The 18,764-nt window shown below is 39.6% G+C and overlaps 1 protein-coding gene across 6 annotated transcripts in view; it reads right to left on the bottom strand.

Annotated features, from left to right (window-relative positions):
- AKAP6 (A-kinase anchoring protein 6) overlaps window positions 1-18,764 on the bottom strand; it is a 487,418-nt gene that overhangs the window by 262,901 nt on the left and 205,753 nt on the right. For all 6 annotated transcript variants that reach the window (XM_053224350.1, XM_015073684.3, XM_015073690.3 and 3 more), the window contains one exon: window positions 11,366-13,132. In XM_053224350.1, coding sequence (XP_053080325.1) covers window positions 11,366-13,132 — 1,767 coding nt within the window. The remainder of the gene's footprint in view (window positions 1-11,365; window positions 13,133-18,764) is intronic.

The following is an 18,764-nucleotide window of genomic DNA, read 5'->3' as shown; positions in this document are numbered from 1 at the left end:
AGAATTAAGATTCTTATTCTTGGGGCACCTGGGTGCCTCAGTCAGATGAGTGTTCGACTCAATTTCAGCTCAGTTCAAGATCCCAGGGTCGTGGGATCAAGTCATGTCTAGGGTTCCATTCTGAGCTTGGATCCTGCTTGGGATTATCTCCCTCTCTCTCTTTCCCTCTACCTCTCTCCCCTGCTCACCCTCTCTCACATGCTCTCTCTCAAAAAAATTTTTTTTAAATATTTTACTGAAGCTGCTGCTGATTCCCTGTATTCACAAGTGAAGTCACACTAATGGTAAGACTAGTACAATGAGCCATTGTTGTTTGTAATTTCATATAACAATCTGTGCAATGGCATGAAAAACAATTAATATTCCATTTTAAAGACTAAAAAAGTTGGGGGGTTGTATAAACTGAGCCCTAAGTTCATGCCTTCAACTCCTTTACCCTTGAGAAAATGACCATATTTTTATGCCTCTCTATCCTCATTGGTAAAATGGGGATACAACAGAAGAGTATTTATATCAGAGAGGGCTTTTTTCTTGAGAATTAAATGTGATGATGTGTGAAATGAATAAACCTCTCGATACCTCACCTGACACACTTGTAAGCGGGCCATAAATGTCAAAGTTTGCTTTGGTTTTGTAAATTGTTATCTTTCCAAAGCATCCTACTAGCAATAAAGGGTCATGACATTAGGTTTAAGGATAAAGAAGAATTCACTATAATTCTAAGAATTATTTTAATTGAATTAAAAAATGTAACATTCTTGATTTTCATCATCACAGAAATACTTCCTGTCAAATGTGGTTAGGCATTTTCATTATCTTTAGAAAAGATATTATTTAATCAGAACCTCTCCATACTAAGAAAATAACAAAGAACTATTTTCATTTAATGTTTACAACTATAAACAAAAAGAACTGCACCTCTTCGTTTTATAAATGAGGCCAAAAACCAGATGCAGTGACTAGATATACCCTCATGGTGGTGCTAAATCATCACGATAAAGCCTTGAGACACATCTAAGGCTCTGCAGAAACCAAAGTGATGCAGGCCTGAAATATTCCTAACATATTAACCAGGAAGGAATTTGCTTTGGATCCCTATGGTTCTTTTCTAACAACCTTGAGCAATAACCTTGGCATACTATCTCAACAAGTCCATTAGCAATGTTAATTCACAGACTTTTCCTGGCATTGAAACAAACAAAATGTACACAAAAGCTTATTATCCTTTAAAAAGTGTAGCCTTATCTTTAAAAATATTATGCTGGTTTAGAATTCTCAATTTGGATTGGGGCAACAGAGTTTACATATAAGATAACATTTACCTTTGCCCCATTCACTCACTGTGTACTTTAATTTCATATGTCCCTTGCAACTATTTGTTAAACTCCTTACATCTCTCAGCCCCCCAAACCAGATTGAAATCCCAATTCTTTTGACCCCTTTCCCCCACTCCCTTATTTTTAAAAAGCCAAAAATTTTTATCGACTTGTCTTTTATAACATCTCCCACCTCTATCTCTTTATTTCCTCAGTTGGCTTCCAAAACCACTGTTCAAACCTTTTTATATGTCCAGGCTATTGTAATAACCTTCCAAATTAGCCTTAGAGCACTAGCTCCCAACCTTGACTGCACATCATAATTGTTTGAAGAGCTCTTAAAATTACCCACCTGCTGAGATCCTAATTTAGTTAGTCTGGGGTGGAGAGGTTGGGATTTTTTTCAAATCTCTCTAGGAATGAAAATAAGCAGCCACAATAGAGAACCACTTTGCAAGTGGTATATCCAGGCAGGTGCACCACAATCAGATTAACCTTCATACCAACTCTCTGGACCAAAAAATTTAAGTGGTTTATTATTTTCACAAAGATTGCAAATTAGTGACTTGAAAGCCACATCTATCCTATATATGTGTTTTATTTGGCCTGTTTTAAAATTGTTCGGACCCAACATTTTTTAAATTGGAAGATGTCACATAAAACCGAGGTTTCCTACTTTTTAAAACATTGCACGATCTTGCCACACAGGGTCCACATCATAGCACAACAATCACCTGGAGCTGACCAGTGGAAAACCTTTAGACATGGCACTAACCCTCCAGTTGTTCGGTTCCCATCCCTCCCCATTTACACCTGGCTGAGTGACTCACTCATGTTATCTGTCTGAACTCTTAGAGGCATTTTAGTTTGTAGCTCCTGGTCTAGAGGATAAAGTTCAAATCGAACAATACATTCATTCACTCACCGACTCCCTCATTCATTTATTCATGCATTCATTAGGTATTTATTTTTGTATTTGTACTATGCAAACACTTGGAATTCAAAGTCCATCATATTTTGTCCCTACAACAAACGCTATTATAACCAGCAGTCGGTTAAGAGACATTTGCCTCCCAGTGTTCGTAGTCTAGAGGCTCATTTCTCAAACTCCTTTGCAGTTAGGTGATGCCATGTGACAAAGTCTAGGTCAGTGGGATGTGAACACACACAGTATGTGCAACTTCCAGGTTGTATGTGTGAGAAGAAAGTTGGCTGCTCTCCACTTCCCTCTTCTGGTGAGCTGGAAGGCAGACAAAATTGGTGAGCCACAGAAGAGCAATAGGGAGAAGGTACCTGGATGCATAGGTGGCCTCTTTCCTGGACTGTCTGCCTACCTCTTGTTATTTACAAAAGATAATTCTATCGTATTATACTTTGGGGTCCCTTTGTTTATAGCAGTTTAACATATACGCCAAACACCAAGCATCTCTCTACCCTTTCCCAAATACATCTTAAATATTCTTGACCTTAACCTTAGCTTATGCCAAAATTTCAGTCATTAACCTTCCACCTCCTCATCTCTATCTAAATTCTACTCACCATTCAAAACCCAGCTCAAGTAGTTCCTCTTCTATGAGGCTTGATCTAGTTATACTTGTTATTATCTTCCTTCCTTCCCCCCATTGTATGACTTTCCACATGGTATTTACCAAATACTATCTTATGTAGTAATAAGCACAGTGCTTTGAATTATGTTGACAACATAATTAAAAATAGGTCTATAGTTTATAGACCTAAAACTATAAAACTCCTATAAAACTCCTCTGGGCTTCTGTCTAAGCACAGAAGACAAATTCTAAGACAAAAATTTAGGTTGTACATAGTATAAATAAAGAAGAGAATACGGAGTTCCTACAGCATTCTGCTATTATATTACACCTTTTGTTGAATCATCTTCTGTACTATCAACTTATGTTCAATTAGTGATCCTTTAGGACTTTTGAATCTTCCAACTACAAAGCTAAGCCTTCCCGATTCATTAAGAATCTTTTTCCTTGATATTTAAACTAAATTATTATTTTCTTTATTCTTGCATCTAAACAATTCCTCAAATCTCTAGATACATATTTCTAAGACTAAGAAACGCACTGAAGGGAGCAAATTCAAGCTTAGATAGTCATGAAAAGCCAACTCAAAGTGCTCTCATGTCCGGAATCTGAGAATCTCTAGGGCAATATTAAAGGGAGAAAGTAGAAGATACTCTTGGGAAAGAAATTAAAAAGAGAAACAGGAGCCAGAAAGTGAAAACTAGAGAGTCCAGAAATAAAAGTAAAGAAAAAGGAATGAGAAAGAAGATGTAAGGAAGAGAAGGAAATGAGAGACAAGAGGAAGACCAGCAACCAAAAGAAAACAGTTATCATAAAGGAAATGCACATACAAAATGAAATGCCAGTGAAAAACAGTCGAATCCAATAAACTTAAAATGCTTCTTACCTGATGCTTAGGAGATCTTATCAACACCTAAGAGCAGACTACCACTCCAACGACTCTAGGAAAACTGGTACATGATTGGTATAAAAGAAATATCAAAAGTGAGTGAGAATCGAATTTGTGGCAGACCTTGATTATAAGCTACTCTTGGGGGTGAATAAGAAAGATAAAGCTGTATTTCAAATGAGACTTATTCAAATCTCAAATCAAATAAATAATGCCCAGCTGAGATTATTAAAAAGAGTGACTCCGAATGTGTGTGTGTGTGTGTGTGTGTGTGTGTGTGTGTGTTTAAACAAATCCCAGAAGGTGACTTGGCTCTAGCTATGAAGCTGCATCCTATCTCACAAGAAAGCCTGGGGTGAGATCCTTAAAACATGAGCAGTAATCACACTGAGAAAAAATAAAGGAAAAGTCAAAGACCTAAAACTATAAAACTCCTACAAAAAACATAGAGGAAAATCTTCATGACATTGAACTTCGCAACGATTTCTTGGCTATAACACCAAAAGCCTAGGAAACAAAAACAAAAACAAATGGAAATACAGCATACTTAAAAATTTTTGTGCATCAAGGTCTCATTCAAGAGAGTAAAAAGTCAACCTACAGAATGGGAGAAAATCTTCCCAAATCATATGTATCATAAAGGGTTAATATCCATAATATATAAAGAACTCTTACAGCTCAACAACAAAACATCAAATAACCTAATTAAAAATGGGCAAAGAACTTGAATACTTCTCCAGAGATGGTATACAAATGACCAACAAGCATGAAAAGATGCCTCAACATTACTAATCATCAGAGAACTACAAATCAAAACCACAATGAGATGCCACTCCACACCCATTAGGATGGCTATTATTAAAAAAAAAAAAAAACAGAAAATAACAAATGTTGGCAAGGATGTGGAGAAAATAGAACTCTTGTGCACTACTGATGTAATTATAAATGAGTAACTCCTATGGAAAATGGTATGGAGGTTTCTTGAACATTAAAAATAGAACTATCATGTGATCCACCAATCCCATTTCTGGATATATACCCAAAAGAATTGAGAACTGAGTCTCAGAGAGGTATCTGCACACCTACATTCATAACAGGACTATTCACAATAGCCAAGAGGGGGAAGCAAACCAGATATCCTTCCACAGATGATGAAAAAACAAACTATGGTATAGATACACAATGGATTATTATTCAGCCTTAAAAAGTAAGGAGATCCTGTCATATGCTACAACATGGATGGACCTAGAGGACATTATGTTACATGAAACAGATCAGTCACAAAAGACAAACATTATATAATTCCACTGATATGAGGTATCTAAAATCCATAGAAACAAAAAGTAGAATTGTGGTTACTGGGGCTGAGAGAGATGGAGGAAAGAGAAGTTTCTGTTTAGTGGGTAGAGTTTCAGATTTGCAAGATGAAAGAGTTCTGAGATCGGTTTCACAACAGTATGAATATACTTAAAACTAATGAACTGTACACTTAAAAACAGTTAAAATGGCAAACTTTATGCTATGTCCTTTTCATCACAATGAAGAAAAAGAAAAGGAAGAAAACTCAGGACAATGAGCTATTTCTTTAATGACTGCCATCATCAGCGTGGTATCATCGATGAGTCAACATACAGTCAAAATGAGGGTAAAAGATAGGACAACTTCTATATGGACCCATTTTATCTTCTGGAAAAAGGAATCAGTGCCAAGTTAATCCCAGGACCAAATCTCTTCTACATTCACATTACTCTGGGTTAAACAACCAGCTCCCTGCTCCATCTTGAGGCAGTAGCAAGGGTGGCTGCCTTCATACTGCTACCACAGACTTGACTACAATTTTACATAGCCTAGTTACAAAAAGCAAGCACTTGGCTAAGTATTTGCTGCACTGATTCTGAAATAACTTATGTGCAAAGACATCCTTAGCCGGCACCAAAGAAGTTTTTAAAATCAGGTTATAGATGTCTGACATAAAATGCTAACAAGAGTTCGGTCACTGAACTCTAGTTGAGATGCCATAATCTGGCATTTGAAGACACTGGTTCTGGAGAGAAAAGGGATCAGTTACGTCATGTATCTATCAACTTGGTACCAATGAGCTCAACCTAATGGAGTAACATCTTCCAGGATGAGCTTTGAGAACTTAGTGTGAGCAGGAAGTCTGTGATGTGAAAAGTGGACCTTGCACTATACCCCAAAGGACAGATCTCCTGAAATGCTTCACTGAGGTGGCACCACACTGTACTGCATTCTCCCAGCCCTCCTGCAAATCATATAGCTGTTAATCTGGTGTCAAAATTGCTCACCTTAAACAAGTGACTACTCATTAGGCAGTTCATTTCTAGTCATGTCATAAGGAAGAATTCACGCTATTCACTTATGAATCTAGTAGTGGTTTGTGGGTTTTCTAAATAGATTTTATCTGTGTATGTGATTATTGTCTAACTCCCCTGGCATTGGACTATATCTGTAGAAGAAAACCAGGTCAGTCCTGGCATCTCAGTTGGAATCCCAGCTCTCATATTAGCAGCAGTATGACCCTGGGCAAGTCATTAGCATTGGAACTTCAGATCCAACATCAGTAAAACAAGACCAATAAGAGCCCTTCCACAGGGTTGTCATACAAGTTAAATGAAAGAACCTATATCAGAACCTGGCACATAGTAGATGCTGATAAGAAATCATTTCCCTTCTTTCTTCCTTTCTCTAGAGCAGGGGTCAGCAAATTTTTTTTGAACATTTCTTAAATGTTTTGCAATGAATGGGTCTGGTTCAATAACTTGACTCATGTTTTTCACTTTTAATTTTACACCTTGAGAAGCTCCTATTGGAGGTGAACATTCAGACCTGAAATGCTCAATTACCTCACCCACACAATAGGTTCTGGAAGGATCAACCATGTCTCAACAAAATTCCCTCAACTCCCACTGAGAGATTGGGAAAGGGACATCCCTTAGGAACTCACAGAGTTAGTTAACAGAAAAATTTTTATTTGCAGAGAAGAACAGGCTGCAACTTGTTTCTTAGGTTTTAAAATATCACTTAATAAATATGTTTGCATTTGCTTGTATATGTATAAAGCACTTTTTAAAGGACATATAAACCAAAACAACAGTGATCACCTTTGATGGGGTGGGAACTCAAGATGTGGAATAAGGATAGAGAGTTTTTTATTGGATATTTTGTTTTTGAGAGAAAGAGAGAGAGAGAGAGAGAGAGAGAGAGAGACGGCGCACAAGACAGGGAGGGGCAGAGAGAGAGAGAGATTGAGAGAGAAAATCCCAAGCAGGCTTCACACTGTCAGTGCAGAGCCCAATGAGGACTCGATCCCACAAACTGTGAGATTATGACCTGAGATCATGAAATCAAGAGTTGGATGCTTAACTGACTGAACTATCTAGAAACTCTTTACTGGATATTTTTAAACATATATGTTTTTAAGCCATGTGAATACATTATCTATTCAAAGAAATGAATTTTCCTACAGAATAAAAAAAATAAAGAGAAATTTTTCACATTCACAAAACCAGCCCACTTTAAGAAGGACCCAAATGTGAGGGGTGGGGAATGACAGGAACCTAAACGGCATCTGGGACACTTGTCACTCGGGTGTTGTCCCAGCGATTCTATCACAGCCCCATAAAATCCCTAGACTGTTAGTGGCCTTTTATGTGCCTTATACCTTGTGTTCTGTGTGACTCAGAAAGGAGGCAGGGGAACTCGGGATGGGAAGGGAGGAGGAAACACCCCACTTTCCCTTTGATAAGGGTGGAGTCTGAAGCTGGATACATTCTTCAGCATTTTATAACTTTTTTATATCAGGCCAGAATTCTCCCCACAGATTGCACACTCCCTCCCTTCTTGGTTCAGTGTGTGCCACATTTACACATTCTTCCCAGCCACCTCCATCTCTCTTTTCTTTTCTGCCTTCAAATAAGCTTTACTTTTTTAATGAAACTTTTATTTGACTTTACTTTCAACTATCGTCTTTTGTCTCATATTGCTTTCTCAACCTAGTTCCTTGAGCTATTAGGAATGATTCTCTCACTTCTCAATCATCTGTATTCCAGCTTCTACTTCTACTCTTTCATTGAGTCCATTTTTCTCGAAGGTCCTCACTGACTCTCAACCAAATCTAAGGGTTGTTTTTTTTTTCTTTGTTATTATTCTTCTCAATCTCCCTTTTGCAGAGAACAAAGCTAATATCCATCTCACATCCCTTCTCCATCCATTTATTTAACACCCAAGAATCCTCTCTGTCCCTTCCTGGTCCCTACAGATGGGCCTATTCTTTGTTCCTGCCTTATAGCTGGGCTACAACTTGAGTCTCAGTTATCACCCCTCTTCTATTCTCTATCTATCCTCATTTTCTCAGGGAATTCATCTATTCTCAAGACTTTATCTAGTGAATAGAGTAAAGCACATGGGGCTTGAAGACTTGCTCCATGACTTACTAGCTGGGAAGTCTAGGAAAAGTGATTTCGTCTCTCTGAATTCAGATTCAGCCACTCTAAAATGGGATTCATTCATTTGAATGAATTCAGTCTTTACTGAGCACTTACTATGTACCAGGCACTGTTATAAGTTCATTATATTCATTAGCATGCTTAACAGATAAATACTTCTTCCCTCACAGACCTCTCATTCAAGCAAGGGAAACAGTGAACATACTAAAACAAAAACCATATTAAACAGAATAAAATGGCAGAATACAGTGAGAGCTGTAGAAAAAAATAAAACAGTTCAGGGGACACCTTTTAAAAGATGGTGAGGGTAGGCTTCCCTTAAGAAGTTGGTGTTTCAGTAGACACAGAAGAGGTTAACAAAATTAGAAATGAGGGCATCTGATGGAAAGATGCAGGCAGAGGGAACTGACAGAGGTCCTAAAGGCAGGGGCATGCCCAGCTTGTTCCTTCCTGGAACAGCAAGGAGGCCAGTGGGAATGGGGTGAAGTGACCGTGAGGAAGAGCAATTGGAAATCAGGTCAGAGAGGAAATCAGGGGCCTCTCAATTGACAGGAACTGTTTGGGGTTTTGAGCAGAGGCATGATATGATCTGATTTATGTTTTAAAAGGGTCATTCTGGCTGCTGTCTTAGAAATAGACCATAATGGGAGCAGGATGGGAGCAGACAGACCGGTTAGGAGGCTAGTGCAGTAAACCAGACAGAAGATGATGATGGTGGCTAGGACCAGAGTGGGAGCACAAGGGGGAAAAAGAAGTGGTCCATTTTGGGTAATAAAATCTATGCTGTAGGGATGTTTGAGAATCCTATGAGAGAATTACTGCAGGGAAAGTGCCTAGTAGAAGCCTGGTACCAAGAGGATGGTTAACACCCTTGTTATTATGTTACATTTGCAGGTAGAAAAGGTTCTCTGGGCCCACAGGTAGATCAAAGCTGGAATGTGATATCCTAGGTCAACTGACCTGGGGGTTGGAAGCTGCCCCACTGAAGGGGGAAGGGAGGGTAGACTGACCAAGGGTCTTAATCTTCTTTCAGCCTTTGCCTCATATCCCAACTCTGGGACAAAATTTCCAACTCCCTACAAGACACTTTCCCTTAACAGTTGTATCATATAATCAACATCAGTGTATTTATTTTTTAAATTACCTGCCTCCCCTCCACCTCAAGCCAGCTACCCATCCTAATGCTTCCTTCTGAGGAAGGAAGAGGCTGAACACTTGGCTTCATCCTTACACAATAATGGAAACAAAATGTGCTACCATTGTAAGTTGGTATTGTAGCCATTACCTGCTTAAAACATTTCTATTTACAAAAGAAGAAACAAGACCCAGAATGAAACATGATTAGCCATGGGCCACTCTAGGCTTTAATGACTGAGCAAGGCCTGGAGCCAGTTTTCTGGATCCAGCTCACTTCCTTCAACAGCCCTCCCCACCCTTGCCTGTCCCACAACACAGAAGTCCCTCAGATTGGCTGCCACAGGCCAGTATCTCTGCCCTGGTCACCATCACAATTATCATGACCTCCTTCCTGTTCCTGTCAACTAAATCTTCCAGAAAGGCTATTGGAGGCCATGGCCTACACTGCTTTTAAGTGTGGTGCCTCTGAGTTCAAATCCTTACTCTGTAATTACTAGCTATGAGGCCTAAAGCAAATTTTCTAATCTGTTCTGCCTTAGCTTCTTCACCTAAAAAAGTCCTACCTCCTATGACTTAAACAGAATAAAGCACATAAAGCTCTTATCACAGAGTCAAGCATGAAATAAGAACCCGGGAACCATTAGTTGTTGTGGCTTATATTACTACTCACAGTAGGAGTAACTTCACTTTCAGAGAAGTTTCCATAGGTGTCTGGTGAGGAAATTCTAATTGCCTTGCTCTGGTCTTCAGGGCCTTGTAGCAACCAGGTCTATTACATATATGGGAACTTTCATTGCTTTCTGTTTAAAACCTTCCAGTCAGGACAGTTCTCTGTACCTCCCCACCCCCCATAAACATGTTCGTTCCCAGTTCCCACCTCTGTGTTTTGGTTTATGCTCCTCCTGCCTGAAATACCCACTGTCCTCTCTGTCTAAATCCTGGCATACTCTTCAAAACTCCACTGAAGTTCTCACGCTTGACAAGAACGCCCCAGGCAAATCCTAACTCTACTGATATTATTTCTTCTTTCCAATACTACAGTATTTGCATGCAGTATATATTGATCACTTCCTTACTGAGAGGCATGGGAGCATTTAGTTAATAAGTATGGGTTCTAGATCACGTACCTGATCTCTCTCAGCCTCAGTCTCCTTAACCATACAATAGGGATGTTGTGAGGATTGAATATATAAATTCTTAGTAAAAATAATCATTAATATATGTTATTATTGTCTATTGACATTAACTCTTCCTTTCTTTTAGGCACCTTCATTTTCCTCCTCCAGGTTAGCCTGTCCATGTGTACTATACTTTTATCCAGTGTCTTAAATCACAGCTTAAATTATGGAGCTCAGTCCAGAGAATTTTGACATCTGTCCTCAAATACTTCATCTAATAGTCCATTCTAAAAGTACAGATTTATCCAAGATATCACCCCCACCTCATCTCAGAGCCCATGGATGGTACACAGTACAGAGAGCGTGGTGATCAGCCAGGGGCCTCAAAGAGGAGAAAGACTGAAGAAAAACAAGGTCTCCCCCTAATTAGAAACATCTGGTCTATTTCTATAGGGAGCTAACATTGGGAATGGTAAGCTGTTCTCGGGTTAGAACAAACCAATCAAAAAACAGTGAGGACAACTACAATATTCCATTCACATACTCCTGAGGTACTGGTCTGTGCACGGCTACCGTTCTGCTTTATTTCGTGTTCCATTCAAGGGGGCCCACCATTCACCAGGAGTCATGATGGGTGTCACCAATATCAACAGAGATTCCTGCACCAAGCAGCGCCACACCAAGCTAATGCACTGACAAGGGTCGTTCCTAATGATGCACATTCTACCACAGTGCAGTGATCATTGGGCTTTTTCTTTTCTATCTTCGGGGAATCAGGATTATGAAAAATAGCTACACTTTTTATGATGGTGATGGGCAGGGGTTGACCTTTTTCCAGCATTATTTCCAAAGATCATAGAGGAACTCTTTCAAGTCAAGAAGACCACCTTACCTCTATTTTTTCCCATATGGCTTCATAGTTGTCTTGGTGTTGAATATCTTGCATCAGTTTCTGAATTAAAGCAGATTTTGTGGCAGAATGGCTCTCGTTTTTCTCAGAGGATGAAGCTCTCTCCGACTTCTCATCAATGTATTTTTTCATACCGGAGAGAGGCATACACAACTCCTCGTCAGAAAGAATGTCACTCAGGGGGCCAGACTCCATGCTCTCTCCCAGTGAAGAGGCTATGTCACTGGACGAGCTGGGAGACACTCTGCCTAGCCTCGTATGCTTCTTCTTGACATGGTACGTGGGGTAGATCTCGGAATCCGAATTCATTTCAGACAGTTCCCAGTCATCGATATTTTGAATGGTTTCTCCTCTGGGTTTCTGAGGCAGAAGCTTTGTTAGGTTTTCCAATTTCAGAGCTAAAACTTCTGTCTGCTTGAGGTGTGAGGGCAGTGCCAGGTATTCGTCGGAGCCATACCAGGCCTCCACGACCTGACCGTTCCTGGTGACGTGACTTGGGGAGGAGGAGTAACTTTTTTTGCTTTTGTGTTTTGAAAGAAGGGGCACTGGAGACAGGATGCTGTCTGAGCCAGCAGAAGATTCACTACTTTGAGTAAGAGGTGGTGAACTGGATGTCTCTGACCTCACTGGCAATTTAGCATCCCAACTTGTCTGGTTACACGGCTCCAGTGAGGATGTGGAAACGGAGTCTGTTTCTGGCCTCTCTGTGGCGTTGGAAGTACCTGAAGGAATCCCATTCGACACTACTGAGCTCCTCGTGTTTTCGGCTTGCTTGCCTGAACCGGCTCCCCGTTTGGGTGTTCGGCACAGAGGCACCTCTGCTGGGGCCTTGTGTGGCTTCTTAAGTCGAGGTTTCTCTTTATGGCAGTCACTAAGCCTTCCCAGGCTGGAGGATATTTCCTTAATGTGACTTTTGACTGTGTTCTCAAGATTCCCATCTGCAACCTTGTGCAAACACTCATATGACTGGCTGGCAGCGGACGGGCTGTTGGGGTAGGAAGACTGTAACACCAGACAAAGCTTGGATCTGTCAGGAGCTTCCACCAGAGAAGGGGTGCTTCTGCTCAACTCAGGCTTGAGATCAGCCATCTGCTTCTTTGTAACAGTGCCTTTCAGATTATTCTTAAAAGTTTCCTCTTTAAGGAAAAGCCCTCTTTTTGGCAATGTGGGCTGCGTGGGAGAGTCCTCATTATAATTAAAGCAATCTCTGATGGATCGCTTGGGAGTTGCATTTTCACAAGGCAGAGGCTGTTGGTTCTTTGCCCCAGGCTGGGAGGAGGAACTGGATTCTTGCTTCACAGCCTCAGAAGGGGGTTGTTCAGCATTTGTCAGAGCTTCCCCTGAAGATGACGTCCCGGGCATTAAGCCTGGTGGCTCCTCGACGGTAGAAGCACTGTTTTTCTCGCATCCACCTCTGTCATCTGTTGAAAGAGATACTTGCGACCTCTCCTCCCTGACTGCTTCGCTGCAGTTGGGAGGGACGGGGTCAGTAGCCACCGTGAGTAACCCAACGCTTCGGATGAGCTCGGGGAACTCCTTTTCCATCTCGCTGTAGCTCCAAGAGTCAAAGGGTTTGGTTTTGACCTGGCTAGAGGTCATCTCACCTAGGCCACCGAGCAAATCCTCACTTGGACTGTAGTCAGACAGTTCAAAAGCAGTAATACCACAATCCAGGGACAAGTAATTTTGAGAGCATTTGATAGTTAACTGTCCTGAGTCATCCACTTCTGTTAGAGAATCAAGTCGGCCCTGAAACAGACAAGGGCAACAGTTTCAGTAAATGCAACATCAATTTCACTCAACTGCTGTTCAAATGAAATCTCAGCAGAGGCCACTGTAAAGGTCAAAAATGCAGCTGTCTCAATTTCTTCTGGTTTAACATACAGAAAGGCATATTAATCAATTGTATTGCTTTATATAGTATCCTGTTCTTAAATATTGGATATTCCTTTAATCTGGAGAATAAAGCCTTGATAGAAATGGTCAAGGTCAAGCCAAAAATATCCATTATTGCCTTAATTTTCTATTTTAAAATAGCATACCGTTCATTGAATAATTCATTTTTTATGCAATGCCTTATGTAATGATATTCTGGGAACCAAGTAACGTTAAGAGTAAAATCTCCATGAACATCTGTTTTGCCCCTTGCTATCATTCTAGCACCTACCACAGTGGTTAGCTTATAGAAGATGCCCAATAAATATTTTTAAGTGGTATAATTAATTACACTAAGTTTGACATGTTAACTACATATTTCATATATATTTGTCATATTCACAAATCACAGGAAGGTGAACTATGATTTGCATACATCACAGAAATAGTTCAAGACCAGCTTCTGTTTGTACCCACCCTTTTGAAGGTAGACACAGGTAAACCTGGGGAAGAGTAATGAATATTAAAACCTTACAGTCTCAGTCCCTGTCCTCTTTCTCTCTCGACATGCATTTCTTGCCCCCACTCCCATTTGTGTGTGTTAGGTACCAAGTGCCTCTCTCCCTTGTTATTTATAATTCAAGATAGCCCAGTTTGATTTGAAACCCCCCTATGCCATCAAATAGCTTTACAAGTATTTTTAATTTTTAATCTTTAATTACGTGATTAAGGCTTTTGTGTCATCACTAATACAGTTTCTAATATCACACAACAAACAGGGAGATTTTTGATGGACGATTAGCTGAAGACAGAAGGGCCCTGGAATCCTGTGATGCCTACCATGCTAAGTAAAGCCTGGTCTAATCTAGCCCCTTAGGAGATGAAGGAAGGAAACTAAAACATGGAGGGTCATTTATCCCTTCAGGCCTCTTTTCTCCTGGAGGAAGAACCGAGTGAGCAAACTGAAGGCAGAGGTCATGTGGCCGCTGGATCCTGTGTCTTTTCAGCCAGGTTATCCCAAGATCTGTCATTCTAGAACCTTGCACTGGTTGTTGTTGTTGTTGTTGTTGTTGTTCATTTGTTTGTTTTACTTTTGGAAATTTTCTCTCCCTTCCCACCTTCACCTTGCATTTATCTCTTACTCCCCTTACTGGTACCCACAACATCCAGATAAATACTAATAAGCCTCATTTAACTTTTCTAAGCCTCAGCTTCCTCATCTATAAGTGGGGATGGTTGATTACTACTATTACTTTTTCATTTAATCCTCGCAATAACTTTCTTCTGGGGCCTGTACCATTGTCCCTGTTTTATATAGGAGGAGCCTAAGCCAAAAGAAGGTATGTAACTAGCATACAGCCTCACAACTAGGGGCTGAACTAGGCCTTAAATGCAGGCCTTCCGACCCTGAGTCCACACTCTGACCTCTATATCATAATTTTCGTTGATTCATTGGCTATTATTTTAAACAGACATACCCCCTCCTCCAGTTTGTTTTCCACACTGTCACTAGAGTAATCTTTACAAATTACAAATGTGATGTTAAAGTCTTTATTAGCTTCCTGCTGCTGGGTTAAAAATCCAAACCCTTCCAACGACAGTCATGTAGAGGACTCTTTCAAGCCACTCTCCCCTCCCTGGCTATACCAGCTGCAATGCCCTCCTTTCAGTTTTTGAACATAATGAGTTTCTTTTGCCTCAGGGCCTTTGTACATACTATTTCCTCTGTCAAGAACATTTCCCACCTACAATACCCCTTAACTAGTTTACTCTTACTCACCCCTCAAACCTCAGACCAAGCTTCACTTCTTCAAAATTCCAAACTCCCACCTAAGTCAGCATTTTTTCTTACAAGCTCTCATAAAACTATGTTGTTTTTCTTTTAAGCATTTACATCAAACTATAAATACTTCTGTGATTACTTGATTAATTTGTTTCTCCACTATTTTGTAAGTACCATGAGAGTATCAAGCACATGAAAAAGGGCTGACTCACGAGAACATTTGCAACATTTGACATGGTGATGTGCATAGAGTAAGTATTCACAGATACATCTGTTGAATAAATGAATGAATGGGTGAATGATGATATTTTGGAACGTATCTCTATGCCTTCATGTAATTTCTTCCTCTGATTATGTAGTTTTAGCTGACTCCAGTGACTAAAAGCCCAAGTTTCAGAGCCAATTCTAGCTCCAACACTAATTAGCTATGTGACCATCAGCCAGTAGCCTGATGTCACTAAACCTCATTTCCTTCATCTGTAAAAAGCAAATGATAAACCATGTCAAGGGCTGTTGTAAGTTTTAAAGGAGATAATATATGCAAAACACAAGTCTGGCACATGGATAGGTGCTCAATGAATGTTCACTCTTACTACTTATATTATTACTTTTACTGATCAAGTATATTGAGGGGGAAAGTGTCATCAAAATGAGAGGTATCCCTATGCTAAATTACATTGTACAAAATGAGAAACCATTATTAACTGCCAATCTCAACAATAATTATCTAAATGAAATTGTGTGGCTTTTATGCTTCATTCCTGGACTAAGCCCATGAAATGACAAAGTCAGAAGACAAATCCACTGATGAATGAGCCAGTCAAACAAAAGTCATACTTTATGCAATTTTTAAGAGAGTAATATGGAAATTCTTATCTAAAAGCAGGGTTTGGGTTGCCTGGGTGGCTCAGTCGGTTGAGCATCTGACTTCAGCTCAGGTCATGATCTCATGCCTCGTGAGTTCAAGCCCCATGTCGGGCTCTGTGCCGACAGCTCGGAGCCTGGAGACTGCTTCTGATTCTGTGTCTCCCTCTCTCTCTCTGCTCCTAACCCACTCACATTCTGTCTCTGTCTCTCTCAAAAATAAATAAACATTTAAAAAAATATTTTAAAAGCAGGGTTGTTCAGGCAACTACAGATGTTGGTGAGGATGTGGAGAAAGAGGATCTCTTTTGCACTGCTGGTGGGAATACAAACTGGTGCAGCCACTCTGGAAAACAGTATGGAGGTTACTCAAAAAATTAAAAATAGAACTACCCTACAACCCAGCAATTGCATTACTAGGTATTTATCCAAGGGATACAGGTGTGCTTTCTTGCATGGGCACATACACCCCAATGTTCATAGCAGCACTAATCAACAATAGCCAAAGTATGGAAAGAACCCAAATGTCCATCAACAGATGAATGGATAAAGAAGATGTGGGGTGTGTGTGTGTGTGCGCGCGCGTGTGTGTGTGTGTGTGATGGAGTATTACTCAGCAATCAAAAAGAATGAAATCTTGCCATTTGCCACTACGTGGATGGAACTAGAGGGTATTATGCTAAGCGAAATTAGTCAGTCAGAGAAAGACAAATATGGTATGATTTCACTCATATGAGGACTTTAAGATACAAAACAGATGAACACCAGGGAAGGGAAGCAAAAATAGTATAAAAACGGGGTGGGACAAAACATAAGAGACTCTTAAATAAAGAGAACAAACAGAGGGTTGCTGGAGGGTTGCTGGAGGGGGGATGCTCAAAATGGGTAAGGGGTATTAAGGAATCTACTCCTGAAATCATTGTTACACTATATGCTAACTAACTCAGATATAAATTAAAAAACACATTAATTAATAAGCTAAACAATAAATAAATAAAAGCAAGGTTGTATTTTTAAATTTTTTAATTCAGTACTCAGAACTTATTCCTTACAAAATTAGTATTATTAATGATAGTTAAGTTCCCAAGCTATCCCATAAGTTGGTATTTAAATCACTAACTAGTTGAAATTTGCATTATTTTCTATCATTTGTGTCATGAAAGTACAGCACTGCAGCTACTTCAGTGAGGTTAAAGAGGTTTTAAGTAAAAGTGTTTCTATGATGAGTAGAGAAAAAGAAATTTGAGAGTTCAGGTAAAAATTAGACCCTTACAAGTGTCAGGCGCCTATTTCTGGCCATGTAGAATACTGCAGCCCTGGGAAAGTATTTGGTCTCCATTTTGAGATACTGTCTTAAGTATCTTAAGATCAGGGAGACTGTTATGCTCAAAAATAACTGGTACTCAAGAAATATTAGATGAATATATGGCATGAAACCACATCTCAGATAACAGGGTATGGCTGCCATTTCCTAAGTCTTCCCCTAGAGATCCTTTCCCTAGCCAGTCCTTTGGAAAAGAAAATGCCATACTCAAAGACACTTAGTGCTCCAAAGGGAACCCTCTCCCATCCTGTTCCCAACCAGGCCAAGATTTCTGTTCATGGCTGAGTGTCACTCAGGGGTAACTATTTTTAATAATGCTGCACTTTTAATGTGAAAAAAAAATCCCTCCCTGAAAACAAAACAAAAAACAGCATGTAGAGTATCCATTTCATACCCTAAAGACCAAATGATAAGCATGTACCTGAGGTATTTTTTAAACACAGTTTGTTACTAAGAACATTCTTCAAAAGTACTTTTTCTAGGTTTCACCATGCAGAGGGCATTTTTTTAAAGTTCTCTGAAGTATCTCAGAGCAGATGAATAATGAGTTTCATTTCCTAAAATATTGCTTAGTAATACTAATATTTTTAGCCCCACTGCTTTCTTCTGGACCAGTCGTCCCAGACAGTTTTCTAATGTGTGTAATTAATAGTCTCGGGTGGATAGGGAGGTGGGGAAGAATGAGCGTTGTTTTTACTGTCCTTTTTTCTTCAGAGATATCACATTTAATTGCGTAGTGCCGTGAGTTGTGTCATGGGTGCCTAGCAATGTCTAAGCTCGACTATACCTCCATTTCATATGCTATGAAGCAGTTTCTCAGATGAAGCTTATGTTTTGTGGAGATGGTAATGTATTCACTTTATTGATGGATAATTTATTCACTTTATTGCTGGCTTCTATCTGGTCTCAGACATCAAGGAAACCCTTCCCCTGCCCCCAGTTGAAAACAAAAAATTTTGCTTGCTTCCTCACCTATGATTAACTGAAGCTCTTCCAAATGTCTTCTTAGACATTTTCTTTTTATACAACTGCATTTTGCTACCAATGAATATGAGATTTAATACTCATAATTTAGAGATTTGAATATCTCCCTATTAAAAAGCCCCCAAAGTTATATCAGTGTCCATGGTCACATCAGGGTTAGTTTTGTGCCCTTATTTAGAGTTCTTATTGAGAAGAGAGTTTGAAATAGAATTTACTGGTTTTAACCATGGGTACAGTGAAAAAAAATTATATGCCCCTCCTTCCCCTTCCTCCTCTAATCTCACTACATGCTGTTTGTTATGCTTCAACTACCAACATATAAAGTCACAGACCTCTTACTGGTGGGCAAGAGGAAAACACACACAAATAAATTCAAAGAGTGTATTTTCTACAGGCTAAAATTATGAGTCAAATGATTAATTTCCAAGATTGATCCTATTCCACCAACCTAAAATAGTATCTCCGTCTTCTATTCCTAAAGCAGTGATTATCTTCATTATTTAATTCAACTTAACCCATCAGATTTTTATATACAGTGATTCTAATAAGGT

This window comes from Acinonyx jubatus, chromosome B3 (assembly GCF_027475565.1).
Source record: "Acinonyx jubatus isolate Ajub_Pintada_27869175 chromosome B3, VMU_Ajub_asm_v1.0, whole genome shotgun sequence".
In the NCBI taxonomy this organism is placed as follows: Eukaryota; Metazoa; Chordata; class Mammalia; order Carnivora; family Felidae; genus Acinonyx; species Acinonyx jubatus.
This window is presented reverse-complemented; position numbering and strand designations above follow the sequence as displayed.